This window comes from Elgaria multicarinata, chromosome 9 (assembly GCF_023053635.1).
Source record: "Elgaria multicarinata webbii isolate HBS135686 ecotype San Diego chromosome 9, rElgMul1.1.pri, whole genome shotgun sequence".
NCBI lineage: Eukaryota > Metazoa > Chordata > Lepidosauria > Squamata > Anguidae > Elgaria > Elgaria multicarinata.
Genome location: NC_086179.1, coordinates 100,342,544 through 100,358,791, shown reverse-complemented (window position 1 = coordinate 100,358,791; position 16,248 = coordinate 100,342,544). Strand labels below are relative to the sequence as shown.

The window sequence follows — 16,248 nt, the reverse complement described above, 5'->3', positions numbered from 1 at the left end:
GTCTATTTGAAATTCTGATTGATATGTTGCAAGACCATCTGAGAACTAAGATTAGGAACAGTGGCTCAAGAAGAACCTTAACATCTTCTAGCTGGTTCGACAGAATGCAAACAGGCCCGAAGTCAGCTGAAGAGAGTTTACCTCAAATACAGGAACTCTAATTCACGCCTTTTGACCAATGAGTATATTTCCCTTAGGCAAAAATATAAACTTCTGACAAGGCAAAAAAACAACAACCACCCAGCAAGCTGAAAAACACGCCTGGCAAATTTTAATAAAGGCCCATGTATTTTAAATCCCTCCTTTCCCCCACTCCCATTTTATACGGATTCAACAACATTTCAAGTGGTGCATGAGCAGGGAGCTAAACCCTCTCCCTGGCTGCACATTTTGACCTGTGACTGCTATGCCCTAATGGGATCCCTGGCCAGGGCCACAGGGGGCCATGAAACTCGGAGTAACCCTCACTGGAGAAAAAACACTGCCGGGGAGCAATGCTTTGGGAGTGGAAAGCCAGGGAAGCTGCGCTTGGTCTCTTCATCTGTAAGCAAGTCTCTCTGGATCTGCTGCTGTAATGACCGAGAATGCCCTGGACACTTGATCTGGATGTTTGCTCCTGATTGGGTGGACTGAAATCGAGAGCAATGTCTCATGTAAACATGCAACAGGCAGTCTCTCCTGTGTAGGCAATTCTGCTGCAATCACACCCAAGTTAGAATTGGGGCCGACTTTCTCATCGGCAGTGGTAACTGATTGGAAGATATCAGGGATGAAGGAGTAGGTCACACAGAGACATAAAGGGCAGCATCCTTTGCTGGTGCATATTTGAGGCTTATTTATTTCTCATGGTACAACATGCAGGTGCAATTACTCGCTTCTTTTTTACTAGGGGTGGGAAATTCCTCCCAGCAGCTGTCCAGGTCTTCAAGGCCAAAATCATCCCGCAGATTCTCTATGGGGCACCGATCTACGGGTTCTCTATGGGTTCCCATGTTCCAAATGCTCCTATGAGGGCCTTCAGTCATCTTTCCTTAGGGTGTTATTTGGCATTCCCAAGTGTGTCTCTGGAGCTGTCCTTAAGTTAGACGCTGGTCTGAATTCTGTAAACTGTCTGGCTTGGATCCATGTTATCCATTTCTGGCTTCGCTGCAGATTGACACTTCCAACAAATTCCCTGGTATCCAAGATCCTGTCAGACAATTTTGAATCTCCCTGGTCAAAGGCTATGACAAGGAAAATCAACTTTATGGGGCCTGGTGCATGTGTGCTGTTGGCGCCCTCTTCAGTTCCGTTTGGCGCCCCCAACCCTTCAGCTCAGCTTGGTACCCATTGCTTCAGCTTCATGCAAACACCCTTTGCTCAGCCAAAGGATAAGCATCCTCTGCGGTGCTGATCCATTGGGCCATCTTGCCCAGCACTGCCAACCACTCCTGATCAGCAGCACCTTCTGTTCCTTCTTTTAAAATTAATTTTCAAAATACATAGACAAACAAAAACATACAAAGAATTTTCATTGTTGACTACTGGCAGAAAGTAGTACATTTAGCATATTTTATCCATTTCTTTACAGGTGTAGTTAGTAGTAGAATCTATTAATTAATTGGACATTATGTAATTCTTCATAGCTGTACATTATAATTAGTCTCTTTTCCATAGCTTCAAAAAGGGCCGTGACAAGTTCTGCTGCATATGCCCTTGACTTGTACATAATATAAATTCATGCCATATACTGTAAACATCAGGAGTCTTAGCTTTGCCCTTAGCTAACCAGACTAGTTATCAGTTACCTAGGGAGGTTGTGGGCTCTCCCACACTAGAGGCCTTCAAGAGGCAGTTGGACATCTATCTGTCAGGGATGCTTTAAGGTGGATTCCTGCATTGAGCAGGAGGTTGGACTCAATGGCCTTGTAGATCCCTTCCAACTCTACTATTCTATGATTCTATGATTCTAACTCAGTAGGGCTTTCATCTCCTATTTTACTATCAAGGGATCTAGCTAGTGCCAAATCAATTGTGAAACAGAGGCTGCTCAATATAGACATGCAAGACCTTCAAAGTGCTGCTCAGGGTACATGCTCCCCCAAGTCCCTAGGCCTACCAGTCTCCTTTTGGAAAGACGGGATGCCCTAACTGCTAGGGTGACCAAATGAAAAGAAGGACAGGGCTTCTATATCTATGACAAAGGTGAAAGAAGAAAGTGCAAAAGCTGGGTTGCAGTTAAACCTCAAAAAAACCAAGATTATGGCAACCAGCTTGATTGATAACTGGCAAACGTGGAGGCTGTAACAGACTTTGTATTTCTGGGCGCAAAGATCATTGCAGACACTGACTGCAGCCAGGATATCAGAAGACGTTTACTTCTTGGGAGGAGAGCAATGACAAATCTTGATAAAATAGTTAAGAGCAGAGACACCACACTAACAACAAAGGTCCGCATAGTTAAAGCAATGGTATTCCCCGTAGTAACCTATGGCTGCGAGAGCTGGACCATAAGGAAAGCTGAGCGAAGGAAGATAGATGCTTTTGAACTGTGGTGTTGGAGGAAAATTCTGAGAGTGCCGTGGACTGCAAGAAGATCAAACCAGTCCATACTCCAGGAAATAAAGCCAGACTGCTCACTTGAGGGAATGGTATTAAAGGCAAAACTGAAGTACTTTGGCCACATAATGAGAAGACAGAATACCCTGGAGAAGAGGCTGATGCTAGGGAAAGTGGAAGGCAAAAGGAAGAGGGGCCGACCAAGGGCAAGATGGATGGATGGTATTCTGGAGGTGACAGACTTGACCTTGGGGAAGCTAGGGGTGGCAACAGCCGACAGAAAGCTCTGGCGTGGGCTTGTCCATGAAGTCACGAAGAGTTGGAAACGACTGAACGAATAAACAACAACAAAAAAGAAAAGGGAATTTCAGCAGTTGTCATTTGTATGCATGCAGCATATGGTAAAAATTCCCTCTTCATCACAACAGTTAAAGCTGTAGGAGCTATACTGCAGCTATACTGTGACCAAGTTTAAAAGAGGGCAGGGCACCTGCAGCTTTAACTGGTGTGAGGAAGAGGAAATTTCACCAGGTTCTCCATATATACAAATGACACCTGCCAAAATTTCCTTTTCAATACAACTGTTAAAAATACAAGAGCCCTGTCCTCCTTTTCATATGGTCACCCTACTACCTGCACTGGTTAACAATCCCCAAATATAGGAGAGCATTCTCACTAGCCAGACTTAACATCCTTCCCTCTAAACTTTTAGATGGGAGATAACAACAAAATCCCACTACTCAACAGATGCTGTCCCTGTAAAAATGCTGAGGTGGAAACTGTATCACATGTATTACTGTCCTGTAGATTTTATCAAGGAGCTAGGAATGATCTTCTGAACCCCATTTTACAACCTTTTCCTGGTCACCCAACTGAATTCTTGATGTCCCTATTACTTTGGAACACAGACAAATCAATCACTGTCATGCCCCTACTTGAGGAGTCCTCCTCAGAGGAGGAGCTATAGGCCCCAGAAGACTAAGCCCCAGACCCAAGACCACCATCAGACCTCAGGAGCCTGAGCCCTCAGGGGAGGTCATTGCAGGACCATCCCTGCCAGGAGAAAGGGACTGTGCCTCCGAGGCAGAGGCTGAGCACCCCCTGACCCCCAGGAGCGATGTCGCCTCAAGCGTCAGGCAAGTAAGGCTCCTGTGTGACGGAGTACTCGCCTGCAGAATAGGACTCCTCAGGGAGAAAGGGTCTCCTCAGGAGTAGGGCTCTGAAAGGAGAGCTTTGATTACTGCAGCTGAGCTCTGGGTGGGGTTGAACAGGCTTTGGGCTTAAAAGCCTGCATTTGGAATCTGCCAGCGTTGGAACAACTTTGGTCCATCCTGCCTTGAACCGGGCTTCCTGAAACCTTGCCTGCTACCTGGCTTCCTGTCCTTTTGGACTGCCTCCCGACTCTGCCTCTGGACTGTGTAAAGTACTGACTGTTTACCTGTGTTTTGACCTCTACCTGTTCTTGTGACGACTCCTGTTATTGCCTGACCCTCTTGACTGATTGACTGTATGTGGTCTGACCTCAGCCTGGATTGATCGTCCCTCTGTATATACCTGATCTGCACATGGAGCATCCTACAGCCTAGGTAGGACAATCACTGAGCAAGTGGCCAAGTTCTTGAACTTGGCCATTTCTATTAGATCCTCTATGATTACTTGTCTTTTTAATAGCTAACTGTACGCTAAGTGTCTCTGTATGTAACTTTTGTTGGACTGGTCTATTGACTGCAACAAGTTGTTGTTGTAAAAACATAGGTGCCCTGGCTCATAATTGTGGAATCACTAGTTTGGATTTCTTTGAAAGGAGACATTTTTAAAACACAGTAATAAAGGCATGATTTTTTTTCCTGAGAAAAATGAAAAGTTTATTTGTGTCTTCATTATGAATGGGGGGGGGGGGGTACATAATCATAAATCTTCATAAATACTTCTGAAATGTGTAAATTCAAATAAATAAATAAATACAGCAACAAAAAAATGCACTACAGCAACAAAAAAATGCACTAATCACATTTCCTATTAGCAGGTGCTGCCCAGGGGTTCCCTTTGAATTCATTGTATAACACCCACACTTTACTTTATATATTTCACAAGTAGGACCTCCAATGAAAAATCTGCAATACAGAATCCTCCGCCATCAGGATTCCAGCTACTGCATTCCATCTCTCTCTCTCTCTTTCTCTCTCTCTCTCTCTCTCTCTCTCTCTCTCTCTCTCTCTCTCTCTCTCTCTCTCTCACACACACACACACACACACACACACACACACACACACACACACACTCTCACTCACTGCGAGGCAGCATTCCTTGGCCAGTGAGCATGCTTGGTCTCCATTGGACTGTTTGGTGGGGGAGTCACAAGTTATTTTGCAAACCTTGGGTTTCCCTGAATCTGCTGATACATTTTGTGCATAGGTGGGAACGTTTTGGCTACATAAGAACAGGCATTTGAACAATTGGGCTTGTTGTTCTATATATAGTGACACTGTGGCGAAAGTCATTCTACATTTTCTGGTAATGCAAGGGTTCTGTAGACTTATTGTTGTGGAAGCTAACTGTTCATTACAGGAATACATTAAAACGTTCCCTTGTAAATTCTGATAGTTAACCCTAGGCAGCAAGCCAATCCTGAGCGTAATCCCATGTATTTTACTTAGAAATAAGTCCCACTGAGTTCACTGAGGCTTACTCTGAAGCAAGTGTCCATAGACGAGTTTTAGTCTGCTATCCTATGTACACTTTAATGGGAGTAAACTCCATATCTCTTTTCTAGCCCAGAAAAGCTGGACCATGTAACTGACACTCTTATCCAAAGAATAATACATGAAACCTGCACATTTTCTAGATAATCACTGATTATTAATGGTCTAGCGTCTTTCAAGAAAACCCTCTGCATCATGTGATTCTGCTTATCATACAGTTTGGCTCATTTGATAGATCATCAGGATTACATGTTGAAGGGAAGAATTTCTGCTCTGATACATAAAACTAATAATTTCTAGTTATTGCTATGTTTATGGACACAGCAAGGAAAATTCAGAACTCACAAGGGCCACAACAAACATTGGAACTGAAGTATATTTTGCATTTTTGTTTTGGACCGTTTCCCCAGCCATTATTAATATCCCATCTTCCAAGCCATTTACTATCTAGAAGACCAAAGTTTGTTTCAATGTTCCACATTCCTAACAGATACATAAAAGCTATATGGATCAAGCTATAAGTATTTCTGATTTATATCTCCATACATAGTATCAATCAACCACAAAAATGGTCCTCCTAAAAGTGCTAGGTAGTGAAGTCATTACACTTTCTTGTTGGCCTCCTGTTCATATTCAGTTCTCCCTGCAATTGTACCAGTTCTCTTTTTTGTTCAGGCCTATAAAGGTTCAGTAACACAGTTTGGCTCACATCAAGTGGTATAAGTTTCAGTTCATGTGGAAAAGCTTAAATATGGTTAGCATTATAATGCTGATTTGCATATGAGGCAAGAACATGACTCTATGGTTCAACATAGTGGACTGAAAAGACAATTTGTACCAAAAGTTGCTGCATAATGGGAAAGGAGGGGAAAAGTAAGCAAGGAAAACAACAGCCCTTAAGTATATGATGATGACTTATACACACTCAGACCATTACTCCATTTACCTGACAGCCAGTAACTCTGTGTGTGTGTGTGTGTGTGTGTGTGTGTGTGTGTGTGTGTGTGTGTGTGTGTGTGTGTGTTGTCTCTGGCAGTGAAGGATCTTTCCCAGCCCTGAGGTTTTCTTTTGCTGAAAATGTTCTACTACTGAACTATGGCCCCTTCCAAAACACGTTCTCAACTATGAAGCTCTCTTATACTGTCAGCCATTGGTCTATCTAGCCCAGTACCTCAGGGGTAGGCAACTTGAGGCCCTCCAGATGCTTTGGCCTCTAACACCCACCATCCCTAACCAGCATAGCCAAAGATAAGGGATGATGGGAGCCGGAGACCAAAACATCCCTTTGGTTTATTCTGATTTGCTCTCCAAAATCCAAGGACAGTCCCCCACCCACCCCCCAGCATTGGTATAGGAGATCCATTTAACCCAAGATGCCAGGGATTGAACCTGGGACCTTCTGCATGAAACATATGTGCTTTGCCATTGAGTTATAAGACCTCCCCATATCCTGAATCCAGCTAAGGTTGGTAATGACTAAATCCTATTTAAATCAATGGAATAGGATAATTGTGACCAATTTTGGCTGAATCAGTGTGCTTTTGTTGATTGTGAATTTTATTACCTGTTAACACAAAATGTAATATTTTGGAAAAACTCATAAAAGCTAAATAAAGATCTACAATGTAATATTTTGGAAAAACTCATAAAAGCTAAATAAAGATCTACAATCTCTTGCTCATTCACAATCCATATCTATGCTACCTGATTCACTCTGTCTACTCTGTAGGTCTCTCCATCGCAGATGGGCACTGAGAAGCTGCAGCACTTTGCGTTGTCTTGGAGTATGCAAGCCCAACTGAAAGAGAACTCCCTGTTCAACAAACAAATGTTTTGATCCAGCAAGGGCCATAAGTTCCATCCTAGCTAGATAGAGGATTCCATATGTAAACAAATGGTTTGCATGGGGTTCCTGAGCCCAGTCAAAAAGCCAGAGCTCTATTCATGTAGCCATTTTCAAAAGGCCACAGCCCCACAGCAAATCTGCTATTCAGGAGGGAGGGCCTCATAGCTCCTAGTCTTTCTCTCCCAAACAGCTGATCATTGTGATTTTATATATTGCTAAAGGATTCCACATACAATCCGTTAGATGCTGTCTCCACCAGGCTGTGATGAATTACAGCTTTAAAAGAGGTAGCCACAGCATGGAAACTTAGGTAGACTGAAATCTATAAAAATCCTTCTACATAATTGATTTTATCTACCCATAATTCATTCTGGTTGGGTCCAGTGAGAGTACTACAATCTTAAAATATCTACATTGTTTGTTAAGCCATCATTCTGAAAAAATGGTTTAAGGTTCAGGTTAACAGATACTTTGAAAGAATTGTTCATGTTACGTCCTGATTAGAACCAAAATCAAGTTGTTATAACAATTCAGCTCAGGTTCTGATATCAGTCCTAGGATTCAAAAATCTTCTGCTGAGTGTTGCACTGTTTGGGTCTCTATCTTCACTGTTTGAATTGGCTAAACTGTGATATGTGAATTGTTGAGACGTTGGGTTGTCTTTAGAACCATTTTCAGCTGATTTGATACTGTCACAAGGATCAGCATTGGTATCTCGGGTATACCTGTGGGGTTTTGGTGTGTTGAATTGGACTAAAGGAATTTCATTTCTTCTGGTCAAAAACTGGGAGTAAGGTGGTGGATTCATCCTGGGGAAAAGAGGTTGCTTAGCTTTTCCTAGGCTGACCAGATAATTGTACTTGGGAGACTGGTAGACATCATAACCATTTTCCAGGGTCCAATGTTTGAAAGTACAGTCCTCATAACTGAAGAAATGCTGAAGGAAAACAAACAAGCACAAATATTAAACCAGAGATGAAAAATCTTGTCAATTCTCTGCTGCAAATTTTTGATATTGAATATTCTCTGGGTATTTGCTAAATATATGATATCTCTTTATGATGTTTTATTTCAGTGTTTAATATTCCACAGTTGATGTGCAATGGTATTGAACACTCAATATGTGACATACCATAGAATTAGGATTTGACAGTATTTGAGATATGATTTGTGGTGGTGTTACTTTTTGAGAGATGACAACTTCTGAGAGATTTGATGGCTGCCAAATCAACCAAGAGATACCAAGAAGTGTAAAGCATTTCAACTAAGGTATTAATCCTTCCCCACAGTCCTAGGGGCTGCCTTCACGGAGTTGAGTCAGTGCCTGCTCAGCCTCAAAATCCTGCGGTACCACTGTTGTGGGGTGGCAGTGAGCAATCCTGATGGAAGGAGGCAGTGCAGGCTTCCCAGGGGCCATTAGGCCCATCCCCTCCCCCTTGCCTGGCTTCTGGTGACCAATCCAAGGCCGCCTTCCATCCAGGAACACCCACGGCACAGTGCCAGAGAGAGGGCAGATGGCAGAAGAACCATGTTAACCTCACTCCTGAAGGAAAAGTCGGGGTAAGTCCTCAACTTTTTTGCTGCGCATCTTCGCCTATTTGCCCTGTGGTGGCTCTGAATCAGCAGCTGCATCATATAACTGACATAGCGCCAATTTGGAGCCACCACAGGGCAAAGACAATGTTTAGACAGCCCCCTAGTCAATGTCTCTGTGGCCTTACAGATGTTCTAGGGGCTGTCTTCATGGCACAGAGTTGGTGCCATGTTTCCCCTAAATCCCATAGTTTCACTTACTTAGGGTGGTGTTGGGTAATCCCCATGCCAAGGAGGCAGTGTGGGGTTTCTGGCAGTCATCCAGGTCCCAGAGCCGCCCTACAGCCCTCTTCCTGGCTTCCAGGGAGCAATCACCAGTTGCCATCCCCCAGATTGACTATGGAGTGAGGTCAGATGGCAGAAGAGCCAGGGTGACCTCACTCCCACCAAAAAAGTTGGGGTAAGTCCCTGACTTTTTTTACCAGGCAGCTTCGCAGAAAAGCCCTGAAGAGGCTTAGAATCTGCGACTGTGTCATATAATGGATGCAGTGCAGATTCCAAGCCACTGTGGGGCTTTGAGCATGTATAGACAGCCCCCTAGTTTCTGTACATTGTTTCTGCAAGTGATAACCATTCTTCCTCTATGACACATCAAAATTCTGAATTATGCACAGAAAAGACCATCCTCAAACAAATTGTGCTGAATAAAAATTAGTAATTTGGGGGAGCAGGACACCAATGGTAAATAATCGTTTGGTAAATGGTGGCCTGTATTTTTCAGGGTGGGGGACATGTAAAACAAGATTCATACAATATTCCACTGGTCTAACATGTCTTGATTGCTGAAACATTTGTTAAGGCATATCCAGACTGGCAGGTGTTTGAATGATTAGCAAAATGTTCATCATATGAGTGGATATGTGCGGACAGAAGGAGGGTTTGCATATTGCAATCATGGTGGCCTGCATTAACTCTCTGTTGTTGACAGCCTCACAGTTGTATCAAGCCAATATTTCACAAGATACAACTGAAGGGGACAAGTTCGTAGTGTGGGGGTATTCCTAGATTCATCATTATCGCTGGAGGCCCATATAGCTGCAGTGGCTCGGAATGCCTTTTACCAGCTTTAGCTGGCTCGCCAGCTACAGCCTCTTCTGGACAGGGATAGCTTGGCCACAGTGGTATGGGAATTAGTAACCTCAAGACTGGATTATTGCAATGCACTCTATGTGCGGCTGCCCTTAAGACTGATCTGGAAGCTAGAGCTAGTGCAGAATGCAGCAGCTCATCTGTTGTTAGGAGCTGCCTCTTTTCAGCATATAACTCCTTTGCTAAGGGAATTGCACTGGCTACCTATTGGCCACTGGGCCAGGTTTAAGGTTTTGGTACTAGTGTACAAAGCCCTAAACAACTTGGGACCAGGATACCTGAGGTCGTGCGTTCTCCCTTACCCTCCTACCTGATCACTGAGGTCTTCGGAGGGCAGGCTCCTGGTGGTTCCACATGGACCTATGGCTCAATTGGAATCCACCAGGAGAAGAGCCTTCAGTGTAGTGGCCCCTTCTCTGTGGAACTCTCTGCCCCTGGAGGTCAGGCAGGCACCAACACTAGGCTGCTTCCTGCGTCTCCTGAAAACAACTCTGTTTCAAGAAGCCCCTTCCTCAACTGACTAGCCACTGTTTTTTTCTGGCTCTTTTGTTTTTAAATTGAATAATTTTAATTTGCTTTTAAAATCTTCTTTCTTTTACTGTTTATACCTATGTTCCCTGCTCTGGAATCTGTGTTAGATAATTGAGCAGTATATAAATATTGTAAATAACAACAACAATAATGGAGGAAGAGAAGTTATGCAACCCTCCATCAGTGATCTGGATTTTCTGGGGGAGAAATGAATTGGAACATTTTCCTAAGCACATCAAGCTAATATGCGTAGGGTCATTTGCATCAGCAAAATTTCAGTTTACACCAGAAATTCCCCAACACATTTGGAGAACACCTGGTTGGGGAAGCCTGCACTAATTAATTTGAGTAACCCAATGAACTGTGCATGATATGCTGACAACTATTAATCTGTTTAAAATTTCTTTCACTAAAGTTGAAGCCTTCAGTTTCGCTGTTACTGTTATTTTATTTCACACTTAAACATATATGTATTTTAATAATCTATATATTCTCACATACTTGCTAGAGATAAACACACGAAATACATGAATTATGATTCTGAATGCCAACCCTGCCTAATTTTGTATTTGCAATTCGTATCCATTCGTTATCACAAATGAACTGATGAAATAAAAAAATCCACAGAAAAATAAAACACTAGGAACATCTCTGCCTCACATCATGGCCCTCCATGTACTCTTTCTCACAGATATAGAATGCCAGTGGTGATATGCAGGCAGAAAGAAGAGGAGGATGTCTACTCTGGTCTTTTTGTCTCATAAGAGTTGCAGAGGGGTGGGGGTGAACAAAATTACACTAGGTATAAGAAGCCAGGAACAGCGACTTCTTGGGAAGCACAACTGCATGGCCTTACTGCTCCTCCCAGGCATAGAATCACACGGCAAAATGCTATTAATTGCCTTGATTCACAGAGAAAAGATGCCAATAATTTTATCAGATTATGAAGACTCACCGATCCATAGATATTCCCATTAATGTCCATACAGAGAAATCGTCCACTTTTCACACCGTTTATCACTACATATCCTGCACCTTCAGATTTGATCATTAAGGCACCTGGAAATGAAATTGTTGAATATTAAGTGAGCATACCTTAATATCTTAAAACAGACATAGCCAACTGGTGGCCCATAGACCAGATCCAGCCTCCAAGTTGTTGTTTTTTAATCTGACAGTTTAGCAGCCCTACTATGTTTTAGTTATGGTAAAATTTAACCATTCAATAAAAATTAATTGCAAGCAAACCACATGATGAAAAATTATGAAAATCTACACAAATGACCCCCAATAATCAATCTCTAAGCACAGTAAGTTTCACGGATCTAGCTTTAAAAACAAAGAAGTTATAGGCATTTATTTTCACCCAATGCAATCCTATGGAAAAAGATGCCCAAAATGGCAGACGGAGCTCCGAAAAGATGCGGAGCACTCCGCAAATGAGAGAACCACTCCATGTTGCTCCACTGCCCCTCCCACCCGCTTCTGTGACCCAAAACGGAGCGGAGCACAGCCCTAGTTTTAATTGGTAAAACAAAATGAGGAAAGGGTTTACACCCCATCCCCAATCCAAATCAGAGGCCTATCCTGATCCAGTCACAAATCTCTGTTGTATTATCTAGTTGGGCCATTAGACATTTCTTTGTTGGAATTCATGAGCTATAAATGTCTTTGGAATATTTTTTGGTCAGCAGACTCTACATTTAACACACAACTACAGTTCTATAAGGTTTATCTCTTCTCCCTCTTTCTCTTTATTTATTTATTGCATTTTTATGCCACCAGTAGCTGAAGCTCCCTGGGCAGATGTGAGATATATATATATATATATATATATATATATATATATATATATTCCCATCCAAAATGTTTATTTTGCTTAGTCAGGATTTAGAATGTCCAACCAAAATTAGATACTTTCAAGTCCCATTGATTTCTGAGGGAGAGTGAAATACATACCTAAATTTATCAATTCAGAGTCAGAACTATACCCTTCTTCACTTTTCATATAGCCACACACCCACACACTTAACCACAGTATCCATTTTCTTTACAATTTTAATGCTTGCTTTCCCCTGCACCTAGAAAATCTAAATGTGTGTGCTTCTCATTGAAAAAGTATAACAATTGCATTCCTCTCTCTATTGGTTATGTAAATTATGGCTATGTAAGTTTGTTATAACTTACATTGGTTTAATTCCAGTTTCAATTTTCATGGTTTCCTCCCCGCCCGCCTGCCCCAAGTACTTGGCCACAACTTTTATTTAACTACAAACCCCTACAAAGTCTTATTACAAGAAGAAAACATGGAATATCTATGCATACCACATACCTCATTCAAACTGCCTTCAACTCACAGAAAAAAACTCATCTGACATCAACGTCTGTTAACTATGTCTAAGACGGACTGCAGTTTTCTTCAGGGCATTGAAGGTAGTATCTTTCTGTTTATGGTATTCTCTGTTGTGGCACCCCAGTTTTGAAAACCCCTCCTCAAAAAGCAGCATTTGTATCAGCATTGCATTAGTTTTTGTAACAGAGCGGGAAGTCTTCAGCCACCTGCTCCTCCTACAGACTCACACAACGGGGTACCTGGTTTGTAGTAGTGAGGGAGCAATGACTTCAGCAAATCTTTAGTAAGCCTCTTTAGCTGAATATTTGGATTATTCTGTATTATTTAGACATACAATGGAATGTTATCAGCGTGTCTCCATATAAATAGAATTCATTATGAAAAACATTCCATTTCCCCCCGAAAAATCTGAATACATGGCATGAGGTTCAGATGTGAAATGGGAATGTTTTCAGCTCATCCTGACTGCATCACTTGTGAATGTATTACCAGAAATATTGCTGAATATTATATGGCACCTTGTCCCCTCTATCATCCAAATTTAAATTTCATCAGAAATCTCCTTCCATTGGGGACCCATTCATTCATTTGTGTGTGTTTTGGTCAAAGAGCGCTAGAGGAGTTTTGCCACTATTGTAATTATCTCTTCATCTTGTAAATTTACTCCCCAGTATTCTGTTACATACTGGAGTGACCAGGTTTGATTCTTAATTATTGGGAGAGTCCAGATCAAGTTTCCTCCAAGAGCCTCAATAAGCACCCCTTCACTTTCTCCCATATAAATAAATGGTTGCCATTTATGAAAGACAGATTCTAATTCAGCAAACGACACTCCTTTCCACCTTTATGCAAAGCTGTGATTGAATTTCCATACACTCCATAAAAGTGACATGAGGTGCACAATCAAGTAGATTTGCACTATTGATTCATTCAATGAAAGAACACATCATCATCAGTGATTCAGCATATATGTGACATGAGCCAGCCAAATTTAAAAGTCCCAGTTGAAGTCAATGGGGCTTTAAATGTTTAATATTGTTTGAATTATTCCTTAATGTTACCCACTAGGGTTCAATTTCCCCCCAAATTACAGAGCAACAGCAAAAGACAGACAAGCTCTGTTCGGTCTGCCACTAGCTATGAAGCTAGTTATATAAATTATAATTGAAGGGCAACTTTAGTACAGTGCCTTTAGATCGTCACTCTTTTTCTTCATCCATTTTTAAAATATAAATTATGCAGTTGCTGAAATAATACTTTAAAGAAATAAGAAGCAGGAAATGTAGACAAGAGCCTTCCTCTGTTTGTTCCTAGTATTTGGTATTCAGAGAGGCTTACTCCTCTGATCATGGAGGTTTCATTGAACTATCACAGCTGTTGATAGACCTCCAAGAATACGTCTAATCCTTTTTTTAAGCTAGGTGCCAATATTCACATCTTGCATTTCTTTTCCCTCTCAACTCACTGCTAATGTTTTTACATCTTTACACACATGTGCATATATCTGCCAATGCAGAATACCTTTCCATGCATCTGTTGAAGTGGGGGATCTACACTACTGCTTTAAAGCGCTTTATAACAGTTTTGACAACTGTTGGGGCCCAGGACACACTGCATATACAGGTTTCAAAACGTTTTCAAAGTGCTTTAAAGCGCTTTAAAAGCAATAGTTTAGATCCCCCGCTTATGCTATAATAAATTTGTTAGTCATGAGCAAGGCCCTATTGCTGCAATGACGTGTAACACACTAAACCCTCTGGAAATCACTATACCTTGTGGCAGCAAATCTTGTAAGTTAATTATTGTCATGTTGTCTGTCTTGCACCTACTGTTAGTCACATTCATTGGCTACTATGGGAGATGCCCTCTATACATCCTCTTCATACAGTCCATAAACACTATCCGTGTTCTTCCCACCCACACTGCCCTGGTACTTACTGTAAATTGTTTGGGAAGGGCTTCCATCCACGTCTCCATTGGGGTTCATTTGTAGGTGGAAGCTGCTTCTCGCTGTGGACGTGTACAAGTGCAACAGGCTGTCTGCATTTCCCCAGTTGGGGTTGAGCAGCGGTGAGGCATTAGGAGAGGCAGCTACTGCCTTCGAGCCACGCATTGCAAGCAGCAGTATGAACTTCAGGAAGCTGCACGGAGTAGCCTGGAACATGGTGCTTCTTTCTTAGTGGCTGCAGCAGGACCTGAAACTTGATCCTTTCTGTGTCCCTTTCTTCCTCTGTGTCTCCCTTCGTTTGGAGTGTGAATCTTCAGATGGGTTCCTACAATTTTTGCAGCAGCTTTATAAAGGGCAGCTGAATGCCATGTGCAGGGCGGGTGGGAGAGACACCCCTCCTTTTTTGTAATAGCAATATTTTGGGAGTGTTCTGAGACCTCAACGATCCTGGCAGGGTGGGGGGAGAGGGATGCATGTAGGTTTCTCAGGGAGGTGTATGTGGTTTCCAAAGTAAGCTTTTGGACACTAATAACATGTTCAAATGTTATCTGGAAAAAATCCTCTGACATCAGAATGCTTCCCACTGACTGAATCAGGATCAACCTATTCGTTTCCAGTTGAATTAAATTCTCATTGCCCTCTTCCCCTACTGTTGTTTCTGTAAACTGGGGTGTCAAGCTTAAGCCTGAATGCCAGATTAGGCCCATTTGACCGCCTGATATGACCTCAGACATTCTTACCAAACAAACGACTGAGCCAGAGCTGGGACCCAAATGTCCTTAAAAGGGCCATACTGTGAAGAGAATGAAGACCACTCAACGCAGAGAAGTTTGTTATGGTTTCTAAAACTCTAAGGGTGCTTCCCAACTGGTGACTTCTAAGACTATTCAGTCATTGCTCTTCTGCTGCAAACTGCAAGTGGAATTGCAATTAACTTTCCATATGTCTCAAGGTGTAGCGTTTTCTGTGCGCGTACAGCCTGCTTCTGTCCACATTAGTTGGTATATCATAGCAACATGAGTGGGGGAGGGTCAATTCACTTTAGCATGCTATTTTTCCAGTTTTTAAATAATCTTTTTAGACATTTGTACCCAAGCATTTTTTTAAATTTCTGCACTATTTCATTTCAGTATCAAAAAGTAGAAAAAATGAAATAAAAAATAACATAATGATAAAATGGTGCTTGGAAAAGGAAAGGAACCTCTCGTGCAAGCACTGAGTCATTGCTGACTCTTGGAGGGACACCAGCTTTCGCTGACGTTTTCTTGGCAGGCCTTATAGCGGGGTGGTTTGCCGTTGCCTTCCCCGGCCGTTATTATCTTTCCCCCAGCTAGCTGGTGTGCAGAGTTATAGATGCATGGAGGTAGGTTCAGCAGCCTGTTATGTCACTGCACAAATCAAAACTCCATTTCTTTTAAAAAGATGGAAGAGTAGCATAAAGTGATCCACTACTGTAGAGATTTCTTTATTGTTACATTCTTAAAAAGGTGGGGTGGTGGATTTGCTGCAGTCTGAAAAAGACCAGAGAAACACAAGGAAAACCCAGTGGGGCAACAGTTTGATGACAACATCATGTTAAATGCCCTGGAAAAAGTGAGTGAACTCAGCTACTCCACAGTAAATGCAAATTGTGGAATCACATGACAT

General features: G+C 42.2%; 1 protein-coding gene across 1 annotated transcript; it reads right to left on the bottom strand.

Moving 5' to 3' along the window:
• Positions 1–7,622: 7,622 nt before the first annotated feature.
• Positions 7,623–14,817, bottom strand: FGF23 (fibroblast growth factor 23). The gene is made up of 3 exons (XM_063135036.1): positions 14,592–14,817; positions 11,256–11,359; positions 7,623–8,024 (listed from the first exon to the last, which is right to left on the bottom strand). Exons 1-3 carry the CDS (start codon positions 14,815–14,817, stop codon positions 7,623–7,625), a joined length of 732 nt encoding a protein of 243 aa, XP_062991106.1.
• Between the last annotated feature and the right edge of the window lie 1,431 nt (positions 14,818–16,248).